This window comes from Oryzias melastigma, linkage group LG16, assembly GCF_002922805.2.
Source record: "Oryzias melastigma strain HK-1 linkage group LG16, ASM292280v2, whole genome shotgun sequence".
Classification (NCBI taxonomy): Eukaryota; Metazoa; Chordata; class Actinopteri; order Beloniformes; family Adrianichthyidae; genus Oryzias; species Oryzias melastigma.
Genome location: NC_050527.1, coordinates 30881358 through 30907145, shown reverse-complemented (window position 1 = coordinate 30907145; position 25788 = coordinate 30881358). Strand labels below are relative to the sequence as shown.

At 38.2% G+C, this 25788-nt stretch overlaps 1 protein-coding gene and 1 long non-coding RNA gene across 5 annotated transcripts in view; one reads left to right on the top strand and one right to left on the bottom strand.

The window, feature by feature from the left end:
• The window catches only part of LOC112140519, a 16137-nt gene extending 979 nt beyond the window's left edge, over positions 1–15158 (top strand). The window contains exons 2-4 of the long non-coding RNA XR_002918184.2: positions 783–867; positions 14100–14300; positions 14728–15158. This is a non-coding gene — a long non-coding RNA (uncharacterized LOC112140519). The remainder of the gene's footprint in view (positions 1–782; positions 868–14099; positions 14301–14727) is intronic.
• Positions 15159–18483: 3325 nt separating this feature from the next.
• Positions 18484–25788, bottom strand: part of depdc1b (DEP domain containing 1B) — a 21235-nt gene continuing 13930 nt past the window's right edge. For 2 of the 4 annotated variants that reach the window (XM_024263514.1, XM_024263513.2), the window contains exons 7-11: positions 25362–25502; positions 25117–25283; positions 23634–23810; positions 21248–21430; positions 18484–20149 (exon numbers count right to left, since the gene is read on the bottom strand). In XM_024263514.1, the coding sequence (XP_024119282.1) occupies positions 19991–20149; positions 21248–21430; positions 23634–23810; positions 25117–25283; positions 25362–25502 (827 nt within the window). In that variant the 3' untranslated portion in view covers positions 18484–19990. Of the gene's footprint in view, positions 20150–21247; positions 21431–21523; positions 21901–23633; positions 23811–25116; positions 25284–25361; positions 25503–25788 lie in introns of those variants that run through there. The other 2 variants (XR_004949281.1, XR_002918183.2) reach the window with 2 other exon arrangements.

Sequence of the window (25788 nt, the reverse complement as noted above, 5' to 3'; positions counted from 1 at the left end):
TTTCTTAAGCACTAAAATAAAAACTGTTGTTCTCAGGCTAGTTCAGGGGTCGGCAACCTTTAAAAAACACACAGATTTACTTTAGATTTAAGAAAATTCATTAACATTAAAACATAATAAATAGGAATTATTCCTATGTTTTGGCACAATCAAAAGCAAAAATATAAAGAGAAACTAGCATCTCTCAAAATGATTTTTTTTCTTAAATTTTTACCTTTTACTCTTGATGCTGAATTAGCCTAAAAGCTAGCTCTTTGTTTAATTACTAGCTAAACTCCAAAATAGACTATCACTCCTCAGTAAACTGAATTGGTCAAAAATGTTAGTCTGTTGCTAAAATAGAAGCTAAACTCTAAATTAGCCTAAAAAAATCTCAGTAGATAACAAATTAGCCAAAAACTTTAGCTTATCACTACATTTTTTTAGCTAACTCAGCAGAGGCCAAATTAGGAAAAAAAAAAGCTTGTTACTTGTAAACTCCGAAATAGCATAAAATGCCTTAGCAAACTAAATTATATAAATGAAAGAACTCTAAAAAAATGACTATTTTATTTTTCTTCAATCAGAGAGCCACCATAGCGAGGTAAAAGAGCCACATGTGGCTCTGCAGTCGTACGTTGCAGACCTCGGGGCTAGTTTGAGCTCCCGCCTCTTTCCAATCCCAGCTGGGATCTTTCTGTGTGCATGTTCTCCTCGTGGGTTTTCTTTAGCTTCTTCCGACAGTCCAAAAACATGGTTAATAGTTGACTCTTAAATTGTCCTCATGTGTGATCCTGCAACAGACTGGCGACCTGTCCAGGTGTACCCTACCTTCGTCCAACTGGGACAGGCTCCGGCGACCCCGTGACCCTGAAAGGGATCCAGCAGGTAAAGAAGATGGATAGATGGTGTAATCTCAAGAAATGATGACAAAAGTACTGTTGATTTCATCCGGAAAATTCTAAACTCCTTGTTCTTTAAACCACATTTGACAGTTTTACATTATTTGTTACAACCAGACATGCAGAATACTTATTTTTTCCCCAATGTTTTTTAAATCTTCAGGCCAACCACCATATCAGACAGTTAAACCTCCCCCAAGTAAATCAACAAAAAATGAAATGCTTTAAATATCAGCCCAGTTGCTAACAGGCAAAACAAGTTGAGTTTGAAAAAAAAAAATACTTGCAATTCATTCTGCTTAATTTCCCATCCAATCATTCACTTTGGTGACTTCAACAAGCACTGGTAGATATTTCAGAGTTTATGGTCTTCTATAGGTAGAAGCCTATACAGTGTCTGGGTTTACAGTTGGGTAATAGTTCAGAAGTTGTATGTGTTTAGAGAAAAAAGTAGACAAAAATGAAGTGAGGTTCTCCTTAGAGCAGGGATGTCCAAAGTCTGGCCCATGGGCCAAATGTGACCCGTGTTCAAATTTCCTTCAGCTCACATGCTCCTCATTATATCACTAATGCTGCTCTAAGCATATTCTAAAAACTATGCTTTAGGTTGCATTCGTACCAATCCTGCACTTTTTTTTAACCTAAAATGTAGATCACAAATAAAAAATGATACATTCTGAATTCCACAATTCTTAGCCATGAGTGCATTGACTGACCTGGCACAGAAAGCTTCCTTTGATTTGGTCCAGTGAACAATTTCCACCTTGCAGTGAGAAAGACTCATTGGTCTTTGTCGCTGGGAACCTGTGTGGAGGCCACTTCCTTTTGAACGAGGGAATGAAAGTGGATGGTTAAGGAGCATTCACCGTTTGGCAAAAAGTGTCGTTTTACTTCAGTCGGCTCTTTCCTCTGAAGTGTCTTCTCTGAAAGAGCCCACAGTTAAGAGGCCAACTGTGAGACAACCCCTTTTTAACTACAGAGAAATTCACCTGAGATGAGCAGCAACAGCCAAAGTAATGAATATGAAATTGCTCTTTATCCTATACCAACGGAGGGGAGTCACCAGTGTAAAGTGTTTGAAGTATTAAATCGTCAATTTGAATAAGCAAACGTGAGTTTTCTACGGTGAAAAATAAATCTGCTAAATTAATAAATAAATGAAATAAAAATGTGTTAAAGATCTGTTGCTGTGTTCACAGAAATAAGTTACCGTATTTTCTATATTAAAGAGCACACTGGATTAAAAGATGCAGCATCAATGGTCTATTTTTGAACTTGTTAAACTTTTTTTTCCAACTTACCAGTTTGTAACAAGTAAAAAAAACAAATACTACTACTAAAACAAACATTCCCGTGACTACACTAACTCCCAACTTGTTGGTAACAAGTTAAAAGAAAAAACATCCCAACACCACTACGTTAGTCACTTTAGCGTATTCACAATAGCACCTAACCTTGTTCACAGCACATAAAAATGACAGGCTATTACTGCTAAAACAAACACTACTGAGACTAACTCTTAACCTTATAACATGTTAAAAAAAAAAGCAATTCAGTATCACTACCCATTAGCTGCGTTAGCATGTTCATAATAAGATCCAACCAAACATTGTGACAGCATCATGTACCTTTCAAACTGGCATTGACATTAGTGAACATAAGAATTAATCCATATATGTAGCACTCTGGAATATAAGACGGACCATCTTTTTTTTTTGTTTTGTTTGTTTTTTAAAGAAATTAAGGCTTTATAATGTGGAGTATACAGTAATTTCCTTCTTAAAAAATCTTTAAAATTTTCAAAGTAATCAAACTACGTGGTTGTTTCATGGTTTCATCTTTTTTCTGATCAATAATGAATCTTTGGTCAAATGCTGCATTCTGTATTTTTACTGTATGTCAATAATTTTACTGTTAGCTTGCGTGCTAAATTTGAAGGCAAAAAGGGGAAAACAATGTTTCAAAACTGGAAAGATTTAATGGGTAACCAAACCTTAAATGAACTTCTTTTGGATCTATAAAAAGAAACTTTATTTCAGCGGACTCAAACTTGTGGCCCACAGGCCATTTGTGGCACATAAGATGATAATTTGCAGCCAGTGAGTTTTGTAGGAATACCACTTCTACTGTGTTGTGGGCGGAGCTGACGAACAGACTACTTATGGTGGGGTATATGGCTCTTGGAAGGGGGGGGGGACACTGACCAGGCTTTAAGATAGGAAATATTTACGGCAGACCACAATTGATACATTCCTTACTTTTGTTTTTACAAAGTGACTATTTGCACGTAATTTTCTAAATATGTGCAGCCAGACGCCCACAAGCGGCGCACATGCACGCAGGCTGAGGTTGTGGCCCAGCTTCAGTCAGATTTTGCCTTCAGAGGCCCCAAGGTCAATTGAGTTTGAGACCCCTGCTTTAGTTCAAACATAATTATTTGTTTTTTCGTAGTGAGTAAGAAACAAACTTCAGTATTTTGAGACTTCACTCAATGAAGCACTTTATAGTTCATAATAAGAGGTGTCAAAATAACTTAGTCTAAGAAAGCAATGACTTTTTTAAATGTCTGTAGTTCATCCTATTATTGAAGAGGCATGAAGAAATGAACGTTTAAAGGACGTTAAGTCAAAGCTCTGATTAAAAAGGCTGTTATAATGATTTGCAATTAAAGGCTGTTTCTGAATTCTAAAACAATTCAAAAACTGAAGCTGTGCTTCATCATCTTATTATATTTAGGGAGAAATGTCTACCCTTTTTGTCCACTTGCTGTAAAAACAAGACAATCTTGTCAAAGCCTTGTGAGGAGTTCTACACAGTGATTGATATGCGTTTTTGACCCTTTTGAACACATTGTAAATAGAAAATACTCTATTCATGATTCGTGTCATTCTGCTATACAGCTGTTAAGAAATGTGACTGACACAGCTACTCTGAAACACGGATAAGCCACGCCCCCCACATCTCCTTCCAGAATCTGAAGTAGTAGATGTTCCTTCCTTAATCGCTTTCACAACCTGCTCAACCAAATGATAGAAAACATTCAGAAGACATAGTTTTAAAATATTGATTGTACGTTACTCACTCTAAGGGCATTAACTCCCGCGTTAAAAAAGAACAATTTACACGAAAAGTAAACCAATGTTGAAGCTTCTATAAAAAACTTTTGATTCTTTTGCTTATTTTCCTTAATAGGATCATTTGTTTTTAAGTGTTTACACAGAGAACCAGTTGAAAGTGGTGCTTTTAATCATGTATACAGGTTTTGATTTATTGATTGGTTTTATTTCCAGCATAGATTGAAAAATACAGGACAAAACAAACACACAAGTATTTCAAACTCATCACATAAACAATGACATGCATTGATTAGAGAATAGAAAACAGGTAATACGTGGATAAGTAGTGCCTGGGAGATAGAACTGTTGCTTGTTGTAGGAGATAATACCCATTCCCTGCTCCATACATTCTTTTAAAATCCTTATTTTCAGACCCTCGTGTAAAGTTTTTTTCATTTCTTTACTCTTCGTTGATTTGATCTAACTATAGCTCTGCAGTCTGGCTGTGGTAATACATGAGGCCAGAGACGAGCCCAGTCAATCTCCCACATCTCACTATCACACCAGGAGATCAAAATGCAGGGTCTTCCTCCATTCTCCACACCCTGTATTTACCATGATGTTTTCAGTGGAGATGCAGACTTTCAAACGGACTGGTATCAGTGTCATGATCTTGAAATAACAGAGCAGCAGAGAAGCAGCACATGGGTTCTCATCATGTTCTGGCAGGTTTTCTGATCCTGTGCGTACCCTCTCTTTGGGGGTTGTTATGTCCCCCACCAGGACCACTCAAACCACGTCCTGTTGTTTTCCTGCTACAACCAGCTCTGTTCACCTAAAAGATGAAAGTAAAAGAATGGAAAAATAATGTTTGTCCCAAATAAAATGAGAAGCTTTAAAAAGATTATTTCATGAATGTGTGGTCAACAACCTAAAGCCTGCACTTGCTTCATACTGTCCTCAACAGCGTGTTGGGCAGCAAGTTCTACGGCTGAATCCAGATTATTCCCTTACCATCAAATTAGTTTTTTTAAGGGCTTACCTCCCAAGTGGAGGGATACAGAGCAGAGAATCACTTTTCTTCACATGGGTGTGCTCTAAAGCACAGAGGTTTACATTCAAATGTAAGCAATGGCTTTTTTTCTGTTCAGCATCTTCAGGTGACCAAAATGGTTGCTATGGAAATAAAACCAACAGAAAACCCCCCATTTGGAAAAAAAATTGTCATGATCCTAAAGCCTGCACCCCCAGTTCACATTAGCAGCAAATTTCACCATTGTAATCGGCTGATTTACTCCACTTGGGTGCCTGCCTTCTTAACCCTTTAACTATCCAAAAGAGGAAAAAAAAAGCATAAAGTATTTTTTCTGCTGGTTATTGCCTTGGTATGAAGACTCTGAAGGGACATCAAAGCTAAAAAAAAAAAAATTAAAGTACAAAAAGATTTATTTATCTTTTTTATTTATTTATTTTTTTTTAAATGCTTAAGGGCTCTGGAAAAAAAGGTTCTGGTTACTAACTAGAACTTGTTTTTTTATAAAAAATAAAGTAGTAAAAACAATTTAATTAAAAAGTTTTTTTTAATTTTTGCCTAAAAATCAAATTAACAAAAACATGTTCTGGTTACTAATTGATGCACACTAGTTACTATCTGGTGCCCATCAGTTTTAACCAGAATTCTTTTTTTTTTTTCCCCATATTTTTTGAAAAATATTTTTTTTTTTGCTTCCATTTTTTTTTTCCCTTCAAATTTGCCTTTAGGGACTTCGTACCTTGGGGAGTAAAACACACTATCTATATTTTTAAAAACATGTTTCCCACTGTTTGGTTGTGCAGGCAGGTGAATAGTTAAGGCACTGCAGCATTTTATTCAGTGTCAGGTCGTCTTCGCCTCTGTCCTGTTGCCAAGTCCTAAAATTCTCATGCTTCTGAGGTACCTTCCCCCTCGTACTGGTTTGTTTTTACCTCCTTAAGCAGACCTGTTGCCTCTTTCTTTCAAGAGTGTTTGGAATTGTGGATCTAATTTTGTCTTCAAGAGGATAAACAGGCTCATATTAAGAAAAGCCTCAACAAGATAATTCTTCTGAGGTCTGGCCCCATGCAGTCCTTAAGTTTCTTGCCTTGGACTCCTGCTGCCATGAGCGTCCTTCTCCTGAAAGAGTAAGACCACCTGCCACAATCCTACCATTGTGGTTGAACAAAGTATAACCATTTTTTTTCCTTTTAGAGGGACTGCTGCTCCATCCTGATATAAAATGAGCAAAAAAAGGGGGTTGGAAAAAGCATAATATTAACATAGCGCAGTGCATCATGGGATGTCCTCCCACGACACAGGCTTTTTCCAGCTCCTCTAAATGGGTCTGGATCATCCATGCCTGCCTGAACTATTAGCTTTATCAGAAGGCAAATTTTAAATGGTGGCCTTAAAGCCAGACAGTGTGTCTGACTTCTTAACCCAAACAGGAAGTTGGTTTCCACTGACATTTTAAGTACTTGATAAACCACAAGAAAGTACTCAATTGATGAAATTGTTAAATCCCTAAAATACTTTAGAGTAAAAAAAGAAAATTATACTTTAATAAATTCAATAAAAAATCAGTGAATATAGGTTACAGATGTAATTATATTTGTCTTATTAGTTCCTTTCAAACATCCAGATTTAGCACACTGGATTAGCTGCAGGCTGGACGGTGGATCAGCGATTGGCACTCTCACCTCAGTGAGAAGACTGATCAGAAACCCGGCTGGAACCGTGGAGTTTGCATGTTCTCCTTGTCCCTGTGTGGGTTTTCTCCAGGAACTCTGGCTTCCTCCCACAGTCTAAAAACATGCTGCATTGGTGAATTGGTTATTGTAAAGTGTCAGGTGTGAGTGTGTGTGGGAGTGATTATGTGGCCTTGCGACAGACTGGTGACCTGTCCAGGATGTACCCCGCCTTCGTCCAACAATAACCGGGACAGGCTCCTGACCTCGAATGGGATATAGCGGGTTAAGAAAATGGATGGACGGACATTCAAACATAATTTGTGAATGTAAATGTTTATCTAAAAGTGAATTAATACAGATAACTGTTTAATAATGAATGTTCTCCTCCTTCCTTTGAGAGAGAGACGGTGCTTATGAAAAAAATGTTGTAAAAAATCTTAAATTATGTGTAACCTAGAATAACACTGATGACTAAAACCTTCTGAGCATCTTCATTCAGAGAGGACTGGACAGTTGACTTTTTATTCTTTTTATTTCTTTAAATCTATTATTCATATATCATGGTCATCTTTAAACATGCTGAAGGCTGTGGTCTAAATTTAGCATCTTTCTGTTTGACAAAGAAGAGACCTGTTCCCAGTGAGTGATGAAGAGGACAGCCTTAAACAGCTGCTGAAGACTCATCATTGTACCCTTGCAAAGAAATTCTTTTCAGGCTAGAAAGTAAATAGACTCCATTTCTGGGAAATGTGCTGCCTGGCAACAGGTTTATTGCGCATTTATGGGGTTTTGAAGGCTGCAAGTATGCAGCATCACTTTACTGAAGACCCCACATGAAAGACTGCTGGTACCGCAACATTGGACGTTCCTTATACCTGAGTACATCTAGCTTCCTGAGTGGAGAGGTTTGAAATGACTTGGGATGGATGTGAGCGTTGCCTCACGGGGAGACAGTCCTGGCTCAAATCTCTGCTGGGATCATTCTGTGTGGAGTTTACATGTTCTCCTTATAAATGTTTAGGCTTCCTTCAGACACCTCGTCTTAACCCTTGTGCTGTCCTAGGTATGTTGACGATGGTAGTGGGGTCATCTGGACCTGTCTTCTCAAATTGGTCAATATTTCAGACTCCCTAAATGGCTCTTTTTGTACTTTTTATCATTCTATTTTATACTTCCTATACTTTTTATTATTCTATTTTTTTATATCCTTTGTACTTTTTATCGTTTTTTTTTTTTTTTCTGATGTACGTATTTTGTAATCTCTATACTATTTAAACAGAAATCCTACTCTTTAACCCAAACAGTGACTCTGAGAGTTTTGCACAAGAATTCCAATATGTTTTCAATGTGTGGCAAATAGAAAATCTTGAACCTTGATCTGGACCCCACAAGACAGTCCGAACTTCTTTTTTTCTTGATGATTTTTGATTGTTACTGGTGTCCATGGCAGACATGAAATCCTGTCCATCTTTGTCCTCATTTGTCATGGGACGGATAACAAGTCAATACAAAGTTGGGGTCATTTGGACCCCTTAGGATAGTACAAGGGTTAGCGACAATTTTTTAGTTGACTGGAAACAATGGGAATGGCAAAGGGAGTGTGTTGGGTCCTGCATTGTTCAGAGTGTACTTCGACTTCCCCCTACTGTAGCTTGAATAGGCTCCAGTATCCTACATGACCAGGCCCAGCCCTGGGCTGCACGGCACCAGAGGCGAAAAACAAATTTGGCGCCCCCTGCAGGATCTTGGATTTGGACGCTCCTGCTGGGGCTCAAACTGGAAAACTCTTTGTTTAAAAACTCTCGTGCTCTCTTATGGAGTCCAAATGACTCCACCCTTATATTGAGTATTAACCCTTCCATGAAAAAGGTTTGGGACAAGGTAGACAATACTTCATGTCTGTCATTGGACACCAGTAAAGATCGACAAGCATTGAGGAAAAAAAAAAGTTCAGCGCACTGTCTTGTGGGGTCATCTGGACCCACAAGACGGCATAGACCATTTTCTTTTTTTTTTTTTTTTCCCAGGATTTTTTTTTATCTTCACTGGTGTCTGTGGCAGACATAAAATCCTGTCATGGGAGGGATCACACATCACTGTAAGGGTTGGTTCATTTGGACCCCATAAGATAGCACAAGTGTTGAGAATGAAATTTCCTCCCTTCTGTTCTTTTACATCTTTAACTCTTTGAAAACATCTACAAGCATTTAGAATTTCCATGAGCCTACTTTTTTATGTTTTTTTTTTAATCTAATAAAAAAACATTCTTTAAGAAAAAAAGGTGCCTAAAATGTAGTTTTGTAATAAAGAGAGCTTTGATTTAAGAAATGAGAAGATTACAAAAAGGACCAATTTCCCTTTCATATTCATATCTAAGTTTAGACTATAAAATAAAAAAACACCATTCTTTGAATTATTTTCTGCTATCAAACCAACAAAACACACAAAATGTATTTGTCGTAAAATTGAATGTACCTAATAAAATGGCTTATAGAGCCCTCTCGTTTGAACTTGACAGCAGGAAGTCATTATCCATGCGGCGGGACATACGTTGTGTTGGTTTGAGGTCGCTGTGATCCAGTGATACATGGGCACTCCAAAATCCTTCCAGAGGGAAAAACCAATTACCACAGCAACATGTCTGTTCCCAGAAAAGCATTAGAGTAACAGCATGGGCTTTTCCAACTTGCTTGCATGGGCTGAGTCACTGGCACATAATGCTCCAAAAAATGTTTTATGGACACATGCAATGGTGAAAGCCTCAAAGCTGAAGGTGGGGATAGTGAAATGTAGCAACGTGGCTTTATTTCTCTTTCACACATAAGGATTGAAGGTATTTTAACGTTCAATCCATGCGTTTGGGTGTAAAGCATGTAAGAAAAATGCTTAGAAGGGGTAAAATATGCAAAGGAAACTGGATATAAAATTAATTGATGTAATCTGTGAATAGAGATCAGTAAAGCAGGTGTTCTACTGCAAAGAAGTTGATCCTTTTAAGTATGTTTAAGTTAATTTGACAAAGATAGCCGCTCATCACTACTTTGAGATTAAATGTGTCCCTGAATAGATTAGCAATTTTTTTTTATTCCCAAGAATACCAGACTTAATATTTGAAAGGAAACGGGCTGCTCAGTATTCAGATCAGGTTTTGCACTTGTGTCTATAGAGGGTGAAGAGGTTGCTGAGGATGGAGCTAATTCCCCCTCCTTCACTCCTCTGCTGAGACATGAGCCATTTCCCATCACCCTGAATGGAACACTCACTGTACAATCTGCAGGAGAGAAGGTTGGAATATTAATGCACTGAAACACCTGGAGTATATTAACCGCCTGACAGAACTTTGTAATAGTGTTATATCTGCTTGATTCAAACACATAAGTGTCTTTTTTTTAATACAAATGGTGTCCAGAGCAGGACTTGTTATTTTTTGAAGTTATTACAAGAAAAACTCAAGTACTTTATATCCTCAGGTTGCGAAATATGTTTTTGTAGCACCCGAGTATGACGAGCTTTTTCAGTTTTTCAATTACTCCTGATGAGAACAGAAAAGTAGAAAAACAACTCCTGAGGAGTTACTTTTAGTCCAATTGAACACCTATTAGACAGTCTTTTTTTAACTGATCAAAGCTCTTGTTGTTTGATCAATATAGGGCCTTGGCAGAGCAAAGTGACCTGAGCTCACCTCTAAAAACAGATGAATCTACCCAAAACCTCTGAATGAAAGAGTTAACCCTCAAAACTCTTCACGCTTTGTGTGTTAACTGACTAACAAAAATCCAAGAAAGCAAAGAGACCACATGGAATGTTAATCAACTGGTTCTGACTAAAATGTTCAATCTTCTGTATTAGACATTTACCTCTATAGTTTACAATTGTACCAAAGACAATAATGAAATTTATATTTAAACGGTGTATCATGTTAACATTATAACTTGTGATTAATTGCTGGCTATGCTAAAAGTTGCGATGGCCAAGTCCAGAAAGCCAACGCCCAAGAACCACAGAAACACACCATTACTGAATAATTGGCTCCCCCCATAAGGGATGTGGAAGGGGATGGAGGATCTGTGGTTACTAACCTCTTTATTTAATATATTGGAGTGTAAGTGTGGACTCCATATTGAAGTACAAAGTGTGTTTCTTAATGGGTGTAGTCAAATTTAATAGGCAGGAGACTGTGAGGACACATTCTCTTTGTTGGCAGTTAAGTCCACGCCCCCTCCCATTAAAGGACTCTAAAGGTGTATCTTACACCCAAGAGGACCGTGGTCCAGAACCAGGAACTTCTCTCTGACCCATCTTTCAAGGTGGTCTTGGTTTATTTCCAACCAGACCTTTGGTTTTCTCTGACTTCCCCCAGTCTGAATAGGCTCTTTGCTCAGAGTGGAACAACTGGACCAAAAGGGCCACCGTAGCCGTGCATTCTGGGATGTAAACACAGTAGCAGAGCTACAATAACACAAACCAACTCATAAAATTTGGTCGGATGAACACAGGCTCATTAAAATTACTTTTAACATGCTACACGTTGCCTCACACAGTTCTTCTGACAATCTATATCGTAGAAACACTTACCAACGTACCTTCATACCAGACATCTACTCAGTACCACAGTTGGTAACATCCTTTGACTTAAAGCACACGCTGCACGTCTTCTTGCCAGTAACCGTCTTACAACATGCCTCTGGCACACCAAAATAGCAGTAGAAGTGTTGTACGTGATGATACAGACACTGAAAATGAGTCGGTGGAATTTAAAGTTTGAATAAGGGAACTATCCTGACAAGGGTAACAAAAAACAGCACCTCCATCTTTCTCTTGTTGTGTTGCCCCGCCCTCGTAACCCCTGGGCAACGACTGAAGAGATCTCCAGTCACATGGTTTTGTTTACAGGCTTTGATTTGAAACAGAAATCTCCAGTAGACGACAGTCTGAGTGGAGCTCAGAAACATATTTAATGAAAAAACATTTTAATATTTCCTTTTTTGAGTTAACTAACCAAAGAGGCTTTTTTTTGTTATTATAGAAGTCAATCTGATAATGAAGTGTCAAAACCAGTTCTGACAAACCGAACAAGAAAACTGGGTAGTGCTAGTTAACCCTTATGAACCCATGGTGACAATAACATATCAGAAATTAGTTCTGTGGTCCACTTGGTTTGTGCTATACTCTTCATGATTTATTTTTAAGCAAAAATACATCTGGGTTCTTATGGGTTAAGATGAATGTGAGAAAGTTCTGGATTCACCTGAAAGGTAATTGACAGATATGTAGAGATATGAGCTTTTTCAGTTCCTCTGTTTTTATAGATCTAGATGATATGAATTAAATCCTATTTCTATTCAGTCTTAGACCCATGTAACTAATAGTCATAATTAAATTTACCCAAATCATTTTGGGGATCAGTGCATGCCTACTCAGTAACAGGTGGTTCCTTAATGCTAAACTAGTTTATGGAGTTAAATTTGGAAAATGCTTTAAAGCAGTAATAAACAAGAAGCTAACGGGCAAAAACTGCACAGATAACATGCACATTACCAGCATTACCACCAGTTTTAGCAACCAATTTTGGCTGCAAATCAGAAAGCAGACAAGTTAAGTGATGGGAGGCAGGGGGCCATCTGGCCTGCAAGCCTGAGAGGTCCCTTCTCCACATCGACACAAACGAGATTATCCCGTATGCAGCTGAAGGAAGATAATTTCTCTGAAAACAACCAGGGGCATATTGTACTCGGAGGATGTACTCTTTCTACTCATCAAAAATGATTTTATGTTCATGTTGGCTGGAGTCTTTTTTTGCCAAATGTTCAAGGTGGTTGTTGGGTGAAGGGGCCAGGTGGAGCTGAAGGATTTCTTAAGTGCTGTTTGACAATTATTTTTATGCACTGAGACCAGAAAAAATATATATATAATTTGGTTGTTATTGACAAACTTTGATTTGGGCTTTTTCTCCACTTTAATTTTTCTGCAAATTGCCAGTTAAAAAAAAAAGTCAAGCCTGTTTTTATTTATTTATTTAAATTTACAATTTACATGCATTTGGCCCATGGTGTTGACACTAGACTGTCGCATGTTCACCACCTGCAGTTGGAAGAGGTTTGGTGCGAAATGTGGAGCCAGTGTAAATCTCATCAATCTTGGTCCAAATTTTCTTCGAGTCATAGAATTCCAGCTGGGCACAAATGACAATTATTAATGGCTCCTCCATAGTCGATTTCCAACAGTTTGGCGTACACATTCTCACTCCCAATTCATCAGATATGGATGTATGGTTTGGGCCCCTCCTCGTCACTTTTTGACATTTTGGGTGTCCCCAACTCATCGTTTATTGACGTGCTGATTGTTCCCATTAGATCACGGGTGCCCAACTCTCAGGACGTGGAACCGGTACTGGGTTAGGATACCAGTCAGCATCCTGAGGGTTGGGGACCCCTGATTTAATAAGGCCACCCAAAACGTCAAAAAGTGCCGCAGAGGGGGCCCAGACCAAACGTCCATACATGACGAGTTGGGAGTGAGAATGTGTTGAGTTGGCACTTCAGTGTTTTGCAAAGGATCATATACCCAAAGGTAATTACCAAACCAGAGTCCCTGATTGGTCAGAGGGTTGAGCTTTCAACGCATGTTCACACATTGAGAACATAGCTCCCAAAAACGATCCGAGAAACTGACGTAGCTGTGCGTGATAGAGTAACATAAATGAGATGGACAAAACAATGTTGTGACGTCACTGATAGAAAATGCCTTACGTTGTCAATATCGCCAGATTTCGCCATTTTTGGACCAGATGTTGTTAGTAAGCAATGATTGGTCCGAGAAACTGCCAAACACTTTAAACGTTTGAGGCGGGTCCAGCAAGCACCGCATGCTCTTACTTAGGCATCTGATTGGTCAGTTTATAACTTGAATAACTTGTGATAAAGAAAATATATAATAAAAAAAAGGGTTAGCAAGAACATGTTAAGTGACACCGGAGCAAGAATGGTTATTCTAACAAACAGAATGACTGAGTAATAGCTGTTTATTTTTCAATAGAAGTCTATGGGGTTTTGGCTTTCTGGCACCGGATAGGCTTTCTGTTTAGAACGTGATGATCAGTCATTTCTCTCTATGTACCATCTATGGCTTAAACGCAAGAGTTTTGATCACAGAAGCCTTAAACGTGCACATACGCATGTTTAAAGACTTTTTCTTGGAGTGGTCACTTGAACGCTAACTGCCAAAGACAGTGTGAATGTAATTTCAGGCTGAATTTGAATTCCTCTACATTTAGCCCTCCAAAAAGAGAGATGAGGTAAAATAGTGTCTTCATATTCAAACCTAACTAACCCTTGACGGTGCTAGTTTATCGCTGCTAGTGTTTGGAAAATCCATAACAACATCTGTTTAATGTCTTAGAAAAAGTCATGCTAAAACAAAAAGTCATTACAATAAAATGTAAACTTCTGTGTTTCAGAGCATACCTATGTGAAGAAATGTTCCAAGCAACATGGATCACCCTTCCCTGTTTAAAAAAAAAAGCAATCTTGGACACCAATAAAGCTCCAGATCCCCTTCAATTGGAGGTCTAAGGAGAGGCAGGAGGGAAGAATTCGCATTTGGCCATATACTTTCCTCAAAAACAAGACTCTTCATAAGAAAAAAACTGGTTCCACAGGTAAGAAATATCAATACATTTACCTGATTTAAATACCTGAGTAGTTTTACTGCACCAGATTTACGATGATAAAGTCTTAGCAAAGGGCCGGAATAAGAAAGAAGGCCCAGTGCATACTGAAAGCAGCCCCCAACCGTGATGGCTTATAGCAGCATAATTAAGGACATGACTCAGGCTCACACATGTCAACTATAATAAACCTTATCAAAGAAAGAAGTTATGCCGAGCCTCTCGGTAGAAGGGATGTCTGCACATCAAAGTGAAGCATTTCTCTCAGTTTTGAGATGCTAAACCCAGTGTTCCCACAGAACGGGAACAAATGTTCAGCTCAGACAACAGAAAACTATAAAGCCTTTATAATCAGGTAAAAACTTGATGGATTCATCTTGCAGAGTTGGGTTAAGAGTTTAAAAACATTTTCTTTCAGACAGCCAGATGCTCCACTGCTATGGTTTATCTCAGCCAGACTGAGTCCCATCATCCTCCCTTAATACCGTCACCGTTCTGGCAGCTCTGATGGATCACTGGCAGACTGTCGACAAACATGAAAGTGAGACAAATCTAGCCCATACCTAGAGGGTGTCCAAAGAATTTCATACCTGGAAGGTGTGTTTGTGATTTCACATCAGTTCATTTTAGTTTGCTTTCACTTCTCCCAGCTTTCTGTGAGCTGGTCTGAGATATGTGTATCCATGTCCTGAGCGGTTCTGCCCCGGCAACACATTAGGGAGGGGCTTTGTGAGCTGGGACACTGAATCCGTATGCTTTTTGAAGATATTGTCACTGTATCCTTGAGGTCACAATAAATCCACTTTAATGATGGGACGTCAAATTGATTGCCCCTGATCTCCCACTCACTGATGGGCTGGCTGTCTGCTCTATTTACTATGAAAAGTAGATCAAGTATTAACTAGACCCTAAAAATAATTTTGATATACATTTTATTGAAAGTCATTATTTTAAATGCTCTGTTTGAAATGGCTTCAATGAGACTTCCAAGACTGTTGAGAGTTTAGTATGAATTTTGAAAGACTTAAAGTCCTTCTAAACTTATTAACTTCTTTTATCGGGGTTTAAGAAGGTAATACTGTACAATATTCTTCTTGAGGCATAAAAAAGTGAACCTAAACTGCTATTGTGATTGTTCAACCACTTTATTAGGCACATTTCTCCAACTGTTCATTCACACAAATTTCTAATCGGCCAATCACATGGCAGCAACTCAATGCATTTATGCATGTAGACATGGTCAAGACGATCTGCTGCAGTTCATCAGAATGGGGAAGAAAGGTGATTGAAGTGACTTTGAATTTGGTATGGTTGTTGGTTCCAGATGGGCTGGTCTGAGTATTTCAGAAACTGTTGATCTACTGGGATTTTCACCCACAACCATCTCCAGGATTTACAGAGAATGGTCAGAAAAAGAGAAAATATCTAGTGACCTGCAGTTCTGTGAGCAGAAATGTCTTGTTGATGCCTGAGGTATGAGGAGAATGGTCAGACTGGTTCCTTTTGATAGAAACTCAACAGTAACTCAAACAACCACTGGTTACAACTGAGGTCTGCAGAAGAACATCTCTGAACGCACAACACGTCGAACCTTGAGGTACATGAACTACAGCAGCAGAAGACGCTCCTGTCAGCTAAAAACAGGAAACTGAGGCTACAATTCACACACTCACCAAAACTGGATAATAGAAGATTTGAAAAATCTGTCTTCATTTCTGCTGCCACATTCAGATGGTCAGAATTTGGTGCTAACAACACATGAATCCATCCTGCCTTATATCAACAGTTCAGGTTGGTGGTGGCGGTGTCATGGTGTGAGGGATATTTTCTTGACCCGTTGGTACGTACTTGATCATGGTTACAATCCCACAGTCTACCTGAGTACTGTTGCTGACCATGTCCATCCCTTTATGACCACAGTGTACCATCTTCTGATGAGTACTTCCAGAAGAATAAGAATCCATGTCATAAAGCTGGAATCATCTCTGGTTTCTAGATCATGACAATGAGTTCACTGGACTCTAATGACCTCCACAGTCACCAAATCTCAATAGAACCTTTGGGATTTGGTGGAAGGGGAGATCGACATCATGGATGTCTACAGCAGCTGAGTTATGCTGTCATGTCAATATGGACCAAACTCTCTAAGAAATGTTTCCAGTACCTATTTGAATCTATGCCACCAAGATTTAAGGCAGTTCTGAAGGTAAAAGGGGTCCAACTGGGTACTAGCAAGTTGTAGCAAATAAGGTGGTCAGTGAATGTATATCAGCAATCTTTGAGAAGCTTCTACACAAGATTATCACTTAAGCCTTTCACTTTGAATCAATAGCTAAATAGCCCACCGTTCTTCCAATCATATTTTTGCCTTTAATATTCATGAATGGTTGTCTCTCTGCATTCTAGAGTGTGTTGTCTCTCCTGCACTCCGTTCTCCACCTGTGATGCTTTGGAGTGGTTTGGTCTCTGACCAGCAGTAAGGATGTAGACTCTAGGCTTTATTCATCTATGGTCTGAATTTATCCCATGCAACCAAGACGTCATTGGGCTAGAGTCTAACCCACAAACATTACAGATTTATTTCATGTACATTTTGTTTAACAAAAAAAAATCTTTGCTTGCACTCCCAAAATCTCTCCTTATTGAAATTATATTAGTCGATTTACTTAGTATCTAAAGGTTTGTTAGAATTATGTTAGAATTATAATCTGCTCTAATCAAAGAAAAAGTCCTTGACAAGCATATAACTCACATGAATTGTGCTGCTCTGTATGGATACATTACAAAGTAAAATGCACATTACATGAGTTTTCATGACAAAGGATCTGCAAGCATGTATCTGTTCTATAGAAAAAAATACCAATAATACTAAAAGTATGGGGAGAAATGTGAAAGTCATCAGTTAGGATCCTAGTAAGACCGGGAGGTGTTTTCAAACTACACTCAGGGGCACCTGAATGTGATGTTTGAGAACTACTATTACACATTAAACATTCTGAACGTACTTGAACTATAGATTCAAACAGACTGAATTTATCATTGTTTTCCACAATTAAGATCCTGCCAAGTCCAGAATTAATCAGAGTCGATAGAAGTGAAATATTAAAGATTAAAATAACCCTATTATGAAATAACAGTGTGGTCCAGACAGCAGAAGACATTTGGAAACTAGCTGGTCAAAGAAATCGCCACATAATCTAGATCCATTGATTATAGTGCTGAGATCATTGACTGTATAGAAGAGAATTGGACTGGGTAAGTGTGATGTCACCCATGAAATATGACTTGCTTTCGAGTCCAATGAAATGAAGTCAGTCTCCAAATTCACAGTACGGACGTCAAAACCAGATGTTAGTAAACAGTGATTGATCTGAGTCGGTCCAAGTCAACATTTCTATGGCAACCACTCTTGCCAATTAGGAGTGAGGTTTTTGGAAATTCACACCCCTACAACTTGAAAGTGCTAAAATCTGTCAAACGTTTCGAACGTTCGACGCAAGACCACATACTTATATTGAGGCATCCGATTGGTGGCTTTATTACTTGAACAACTTGCACTACAGCAAATATATCATGAAAAAAAATAAAGGATTAACAAGAAAATGTTAAGATAAATTTATCAGATAAAGAATTGTTATTCTGACAAACATAATGACAGAGAAATAGTTGTTTATTTCTCAATAGAAGTCTATGGGATTTTAATCTCTTGGAGCCAGTGAGTACTTCCTGTTTTGGAACGTGAGGGGGGAGGAGTCACTCAGTCCAGTTCTCCTTTACAGTCAATGCTTAGGATTGAGTTTAGAATGCAGAGTTGATTGAATAATCAATAGGTATAAAAATCATAAAAATTGCATTAACTTATCATCATGCAGCATCAACTGTCCACCACAAACGAGGCTAAAGGTGCTGGACGGTCAATAAAGGGATTCTTTTTCAATAAAACACAAAGAAGTTTAATTTCCAATAGAAAGTGTACTGATTGATTCAAAGCTGCATACGGCTTAGATGAAAGATGTTATTAACACAACATCTTGTTGCTGAATTTATTATGCCGCTAACAACATCCTGAAGCAGCTGGAAAGCTGAGCTTGTTAATATCTTCATCTTATTCAGAGCATTACTTTGTTTTTAATTAGAAATCCCATCAAATATGCACAACAAGAAAATAATACAATTATACAAGTATTTAAAGGTATTTAATAAGAAAATCAGATTTTACATGACTATATTTATTACATCTTTGAGCAGCAATTCAAGTGTAACAGCTATTCCAGCAATTTAAGACTTACATTGAATTATAAAAACTAAATCAAAATTTCAGCCTCATGGTAAAATGCTTTAACTGACATGGAAAGGCAGCAGATCGTACACGCACATGCAACACATCTTTTATACAAAATGAACCAACATGTAGAAAGGTGAAATGAGTTGGTCAAACATGACAGTGCTGCTGTGACATGACCCCACACTTCAACTACAGCAGGACAAACAGCTGACTGCTATCAAATGAGTGGTTTCTCCACATTTACTGGCTGCTCACGCAGTCCCTGATATGTCTATTAATGCAGGATATTTTCCCTGATCACAAGATACACAAAGAATGAGCTGCCGAAATTTAACACAAAAACAAGTCATAACTCACACATTTAGATAAAGATCATGAACTTGGACAGAAACAGTGTTATTGCTATTTACTGTATACAATCTTTAAATCAGCATTTCAAAAGTTAGGAACATGTTAATACTTTTAAAACTATCTATTTACTTTAGCTGTTTACATCATTTTAGACCTAAAAAAATGCATCAACAATGGTCAAGTACTTTTTAGAAATCATCAGTGACTTTTGAGTGACTTAATTGTTAAGACTTCAAGGTTTTCAGGAAACTAATGGAACCAAAGACAATGAAGCAACAAAAATCTGAAATGAAATTTCAAGATTAAGAGCTACGTTGTGAAATTTGTTTGAAACATGTTTGAAATTAGACCAATGAACAATTTAGGATTTTTTTTCTTTTTTCTGCAAGCTGCAATATCTTAACAAGGGCCAGTTTGAATCCACTAAGCTCAGATCTGCTAACTTCACTTCATGGGCGTTCATAACCAACCAAATCTATCTTCAAAATGATCCACAGCAGAATGTTTGCTGAGAATAAGTTTTCATTCCTCTCAGTCTTCCCATTCTTCTCCCCTCCGTGACTTTCAGCTGCAAAGCAACAGGCCATGTCCATCATCCGTGTAAGTCGAAGTTTACTTTTTTGACAACTTGCTTCATGGCTGGAAGGCACATGTGTTCTGTGCATTTGTGATTTCACGTCTCAGCAGTTTGATTTGACTAAAGCACTCTGTCACACTGTTCACTGAAGCTGGTCTGATACCTGTCAGTCTGGGTCCTCACTGAGCATGCTCCTGGTGTCTATTTTAAAGACCATTATTGAAATAATTTACTGTCGTGTCTGTAGTTCAGCAGATACATTTTTTTAAGTTAGACATTTCTATAAAGTTATTTTCAGTCATGTTCAGTTTCTTTACACTGAAGGAACCGTTTGTTCATTGTTCTTTGTAACAGTACCACAAAAACAGATTCCCTCTTTGAACACAAGTGCAGCGAACAGTAAAGGTACTGAAACAGTGCGTGACTACAGGATGCTGAGATGTTTCTACAGAAAGAGGTGGTGGTGCATCAAGCCCTAAAACTCCAACTCCTTTGGAACGGTTGGAGAGGTTTCTTGAGGAATAGGAGAGGAGGTCTGAAGCGTGAGCTTTTCTCCGGGATTACAGCAGCTCTGCTTTCCTCAGTGGGAAATCTGTTGCGGTAGACTTCAGGGTAGGACTTCTGGAACTGAAAAGAGTGGTAAACAGGTAACTGTCTCATTCAGGGAACAAACATCAAGAGGTGCCAACACTCTAAAGGGGCTACTGAGTTTACGTTTTCAATGCAAAAAATGTAGTTAACACCTTTTTTGGAGTTTTTTGCAGTTTGGTCAGAGGTGGAAGTTTTTTTTTTTCCTGCTTTATTGGGCGTTTTATTCTTTGACCGTTGCTACTCATATTCCAGAGTAACTTATAGTCCAAAATATATGATATTCTAACTGAAACTTTAGGGTTCAGATCTGGTTCTAGACGAAGGGTCTGCAACCTTCAACACTTCAACACGATCGATTTCTTTCTAAGTTTATTCTGTTTGTGGTGCATCGTATCCAGAAATTTGTAAAGCTAACAAACTAAAAATAAAATCAAAACTGCATTTTTTGAACCACAAGTCATGCTTAAAATCCTTGAATTTTGTTCAAATATAGACGGTATACTGTATAATCTAATTCACCGACCTCAAATTGATTTTACATGGTACACCGCAGTCAAAAATCTATTACCGGTAAAAGTTTTGACTACGAAGCTACACCGCTTGTTGGATTGTTGAAAGATTACAGTGACCGCCGTCAGGAGCCTGGTAGAGTGATGTGCATTGTACTTCAACTGTTTGTTAATGAGTTGAATAAAGTTTGACTTATTTAACTGCTTGTTATATGACAAACAGGTTGCAAGTGGTAGAATTTGTGGATCAATTCTGCTTTTTTCTGCAGTATGTAGCAGAAGCTCGGGGGTCCATACTCTGAGTTTTAACAGAAAATGTGAGTTCATGAAGGTTTATAAGGTTTTTGTCATGGCTGCACAGCCTTGCTTCTGGGCTGTCTCATAAATATGGCAGTGAGTGTTTGGTCACATTAAATAAAAGTCCTGTTTATACTTGCTTTTGTCATTTAGCTTTTAGGGAAATGATGTTTGCTACTGGAAAAATATTCAGTCAAGTTTAAAATGTCTACAATGAATATTTACAGAATTTGCCAAAAAATAACAATCAGGATTCAAAAGAAATTACAACTCAAAACAAAAGCAAAACAGATGCATTCATTAAGAAATGACTTATGCATGAGTGTACCTGTTTGAGCCTTTTTCTCTTGTCTTTGACTGTGAGTTCTTTGTCTGCAATCAGGCCTTCCAGCAGTTGCTGCAGGGGGGTCTGAGTGCCGATGACCTTCTGCTCCTCGCTCTCCACCTTGCTGATGTGTTTGTAAAAAGCTGGAGAGGAGCTGAAATCTGTATCTGAACCGAGATATTTAATCTGGTGGGAGACAAAAGAAACATGTCTCTGAAGTTGCACTTGCTGCACCAAAGGATGACAACTGTTACTGTTAAAACACACATAGATCCACACCTTTTCTTCTAACGAGACACACGCACCCTCTGGTTAATTTGATGCCTTTCACTCTGTGCTGCTGCAGCCAGAGCATCAATGATGGATGCCTCCTTCTCATTTGTATCGAGGTCTTGGGTACAGGCTGAATTGGGCAAATTAAGCCAGCTGAAGTGTGAAGCTCTTTTCTTTGCCAGGCTTAGGAGACAGCAGCAGACCACAGAGTAGTGGTATAGAGAAGAAGAGCTTCAGCTCTGAGCCGTTGAAGTTCAGACAGTAACAGCTGTCAAACAGTCAGACCAATATGTGATTATTCAGATGAAGTTCTTTTGTGGACCTAATTGGATTGCTCTCCTTTCCATATTGCAAACAGAGGGAGAACCCGGCTGCACTGAACACTGAGGCAGAGGGAACACAAAGCAACAGTGACTGAAACCGACTTCACTTCAATAGACATTTTAGAACCAGTCAGAGCAGCTCCACTGGCAGCAGTTACCAGAAACGAGTCTGAATGTCAGGGATCAGCTTGACCTTTGAAAAAAATGCTGAGTATTACACACAATCTAATATAAACATACAAACATGTACAGGGACAAAAATAAAAAAATAAAAAAATATATTTTATGCTTCATGATACCTGATATCTATTAACCTACTAAAGTCCCTCTCCAATCGTCTTTTAATCAATTACAAATGTGTTCCCAGTGGTCTTTTAATTTTGATTTTGCCATTTTTAGGAGGGGCCTCTGGTCTCACGCAAGATGGTGCCAGAATCAATGTGTAGCTGGAAGCTGAAATCGTAACTTCAGCCGGTTGTGTACGACGAAATTTTCTAAACTTTAGAAAAACTCTTTCAAAATGTTTTAAAACCACCTAAAACCTTTCCACTAGGAGCAGTAGAAGGGCTTTTCCTGTTCATTTCAAAATGGCTGCTTCAATAAAACCTCAGTCAATTGTGGCAGGAAAAGAACACCTTATTCATCGCAGTGAGTCCTTAAAGTCCCACTCCAACCATATTTTTCTGTCCTAAAATAGTTCCCAGTGTTTTTTTTTTTGTCATTTAATATACATTTTTTAGCCAAAATTAAAAAGCTTTTGTCGTTTTTTTTATTTTTTTATTTTAAGCACGGTGGCAGTACCTCATTAGAAATACAATTCTGGGTTGTGAGGGGAATTGTTGACAGAGCATCCTGCTCCCCTCCCAATCGCTGAGAGCTCTGATTGCACTTAAAGCCTCAAGCTAGCATTAGCGGCGCAAAAATAACGACAAGCAGTATTGATGCAGTCATAGTTTTAAGCCAGAATTGCAATTTACTACAGCATGAGTGTTGAGAGCTCATCATCTCTCGCACACCTAAGTGTGAGCGGGCTAGGGCGTGTGCAGGAGGAGAGGACACTTTAGCATTAACAATTTTAGTAGCTGGGTCTTTAATCTGAGCTTTTTCTGGTATCTGGTTTTCTGATCCAACGAGATTTGAATTAGGAAACACTCAGAAATGCAAGTTTTAATCATAAATTATTTATAGGTCCTCTACTATAAGAAAAATGCTATATGAACAAAAAACAAAATTATGATTTTTACTGGAGTGGGTTTTTAAATAAATTCCAACTATTGATTTAATAAAACAAAACCAATTAGTTGAAACTGTTATGATTACTTGCCCAATAAAGAGTACTTGAATGCAGGTGTTGAATGGCCCACTCAGTTTTGGATTTTTAAAACTTTCTTCAAACATTATATAATTTGCTACCATTAGCATTACTGACCTCTAGTAGTCTGGTACATTCACACATTTCAGTGTGAAACGGCAGCTTTTTATGCTGATTTTGACATTTTTTAGATATTCCATATGCATATATGAACTCATGTGTTAACAAATAAACAATGAATCCATAATGCTTCTGCAGGTCCATGTTCACATTTCTTTTCCCTCTCATACAATATTCATTATTTTACAGCCGAAGCCCAAAGGCCGATTCCCTTCAGGGCCAAAAGACCGAGCTGTTATTTAGGTTGAAGTAACTGTGGGGAACTGCAGTGATTCTGTCATTTCTAGATCTACCCCAGAATAGAGTAGATTTTATTGTTGCTGCTCACGGTTTGCTCTAGAAGTGCAGAAATCTAACCGACCTGAGCTCTTTTGAGGTGGGACAGGTGCTCCTCCACCTGGCAGCGTAGCTTTCGGTTCACTTGGAAAATGGTGCTGTGGTGCTCCATCATGAAGGTGACCAGTTTGGTGGCGAGCAGCTCGTCCAGGTCCATGTCGTCTGCAGACCCCAGAACACAGGGAGAGAACAAGTGCAGCATCTAGACGGAGAGCAGAAGGATAAAAGAACAACTGAGTGAGGCAGTTAGTGGAATATTACTGCTTAAGGTGAAGATTGTTCAAGTGTTTTTTTATTCAATTACACAAGAGTTGACAAAGTACAGTGGAGTATTAGTGCTACCAAAAATATGTATATAAATATCCCTGCAGATGTATGTCCCCTTTCAATCATTTCTTCCAAAGATCTCCTCAATGCTAATAACTAGATTTGGAGTTGCCAGTAGAATGAGAATTGCTTCGCTTTTTAAACTAAGCAAGCTTCACGAAATGCCATGTCTTTCACCTTTTAAAACTGCTCCAAATAAACAGAAAAACTGTCTTTTTTTGTAAATGTATAACTTTTTTCTCATAAATTTATGACTTTTTGTCTCGTAAATGTATAACTTTTTCTCATAAATTCATGACTTTTCTCATAAATGTACATCTTTTAAAGTTATACATTAACAAAATCTAAAATCATAAATTTATGACTTTTTAAGTTGTAAATCTACAACATTTTTCTTTCTGAATTTAACAGTTATGACTTTCTTCTTGTAATTTTTTTATCTTTAAAGTCGTTTTTTGATTTCATTTGTACATTGCTCCTAATACTCCCTCAAAATAATGATTTCTATACTACACTTTTTATATAAAGGTTGACAGAACAGGTACAACTAACCAATTGCCTGATTTTCTTTTTTTTTTTACCCTTACAAAACCACTTGAAGTTCTATGCAAACCATCTGCCAATATGTGGGATTTTAATCCTCCCACTGTAAATTTCTCCATGTGCAATCATTGAGAAAAGGTTAAAAAAAAAAGTTGTCCCAAAGTTTGTTCTAAAGGTCAAGAATGACCTTCAGTGCTTACATATTAATATTCAGATTTGCTGAACGACTGCTGCCTATGGAGATGATCTTCCCTTGATGCATAAAACATGGCAAGTCTTAAACAATCTATTTTCCTGGAATATTCCTTCCTTTTCACAGTTGCTATTCAGCTATGCTCTGCCAAATGTATCCTGGGTTTAAAGCTTAAGTGTTTTTCTCTGAAACCTGCTGCTGCTGAAATGGATTTTATCAAGAGGATCCCTTCAGGTGGTTCAAGATACAGAAGAGTAGAGATTATGCCACGATAGTTTGCACTTTTGACCATTTCTGCAAAGTAAATACAATTAATTATGTATGAAAATACTGGTCCTCAAACTGTGATGATTCTAGTGTGACAGAGGTGACAGCACGACATTTCAGACCTGGTGAATCAGAGCAGTAGTGCAGACAAATGCAGGGAATAAAGCGGAGTGAGTACCAGCGTGTGGGTAGCAATGGTGTCATTGAGTGGAGGCAGGAGGGGATTGTGGCAAACCCGAGCCATTAGTCGCAGCAGAAGCTGGAGGCGTCTTCGGTTGGGTGGTGGCAGCAGGAGGCAGCTGACTTGAAGGGCTTCGGTTGCTGTGTCTTTCTCCTGCAGCAAACCTGCAATGGCGTTTAAATCAATCAGACTTAACCACTAACATGCACCGCTGACACCACTTCACAGTGTGAAGAACTCACCCAGAATGCTGACAAAGACCTCATAGAGATGGAAAGTCAGGAGCGGCTCTTTGAGTCGCTGAAAATAATCCACGATTGTTCTCAGAACGTCCCTCTCAAAACCTGGATACAGCGGCTGCTTGCTGTCGTTGTAGTTGGGCCCTTAGAAAAAAAAAGTCAAGGCCACATTTCATCAATCAAAAGAAAGCTAAGCTCTATTATTTGACTGGAAAATTATTGTTTGAGTAAGAATAACAACTAATGTTGCACAAGTTTATTTAAAAAAGTATGTTCGATTCAAAAACTAGGCTTTCAAACTGTTCATAATGAAAAAAAATTACATAAAAGTAAAAAAATATTTTCTACAATGGGCTAATAGAGTTAAAGACCCACTCTAATGAGAATCCTGCTTTTAACATGTTCTTGTAACCTTTTTCTCATGATGGTG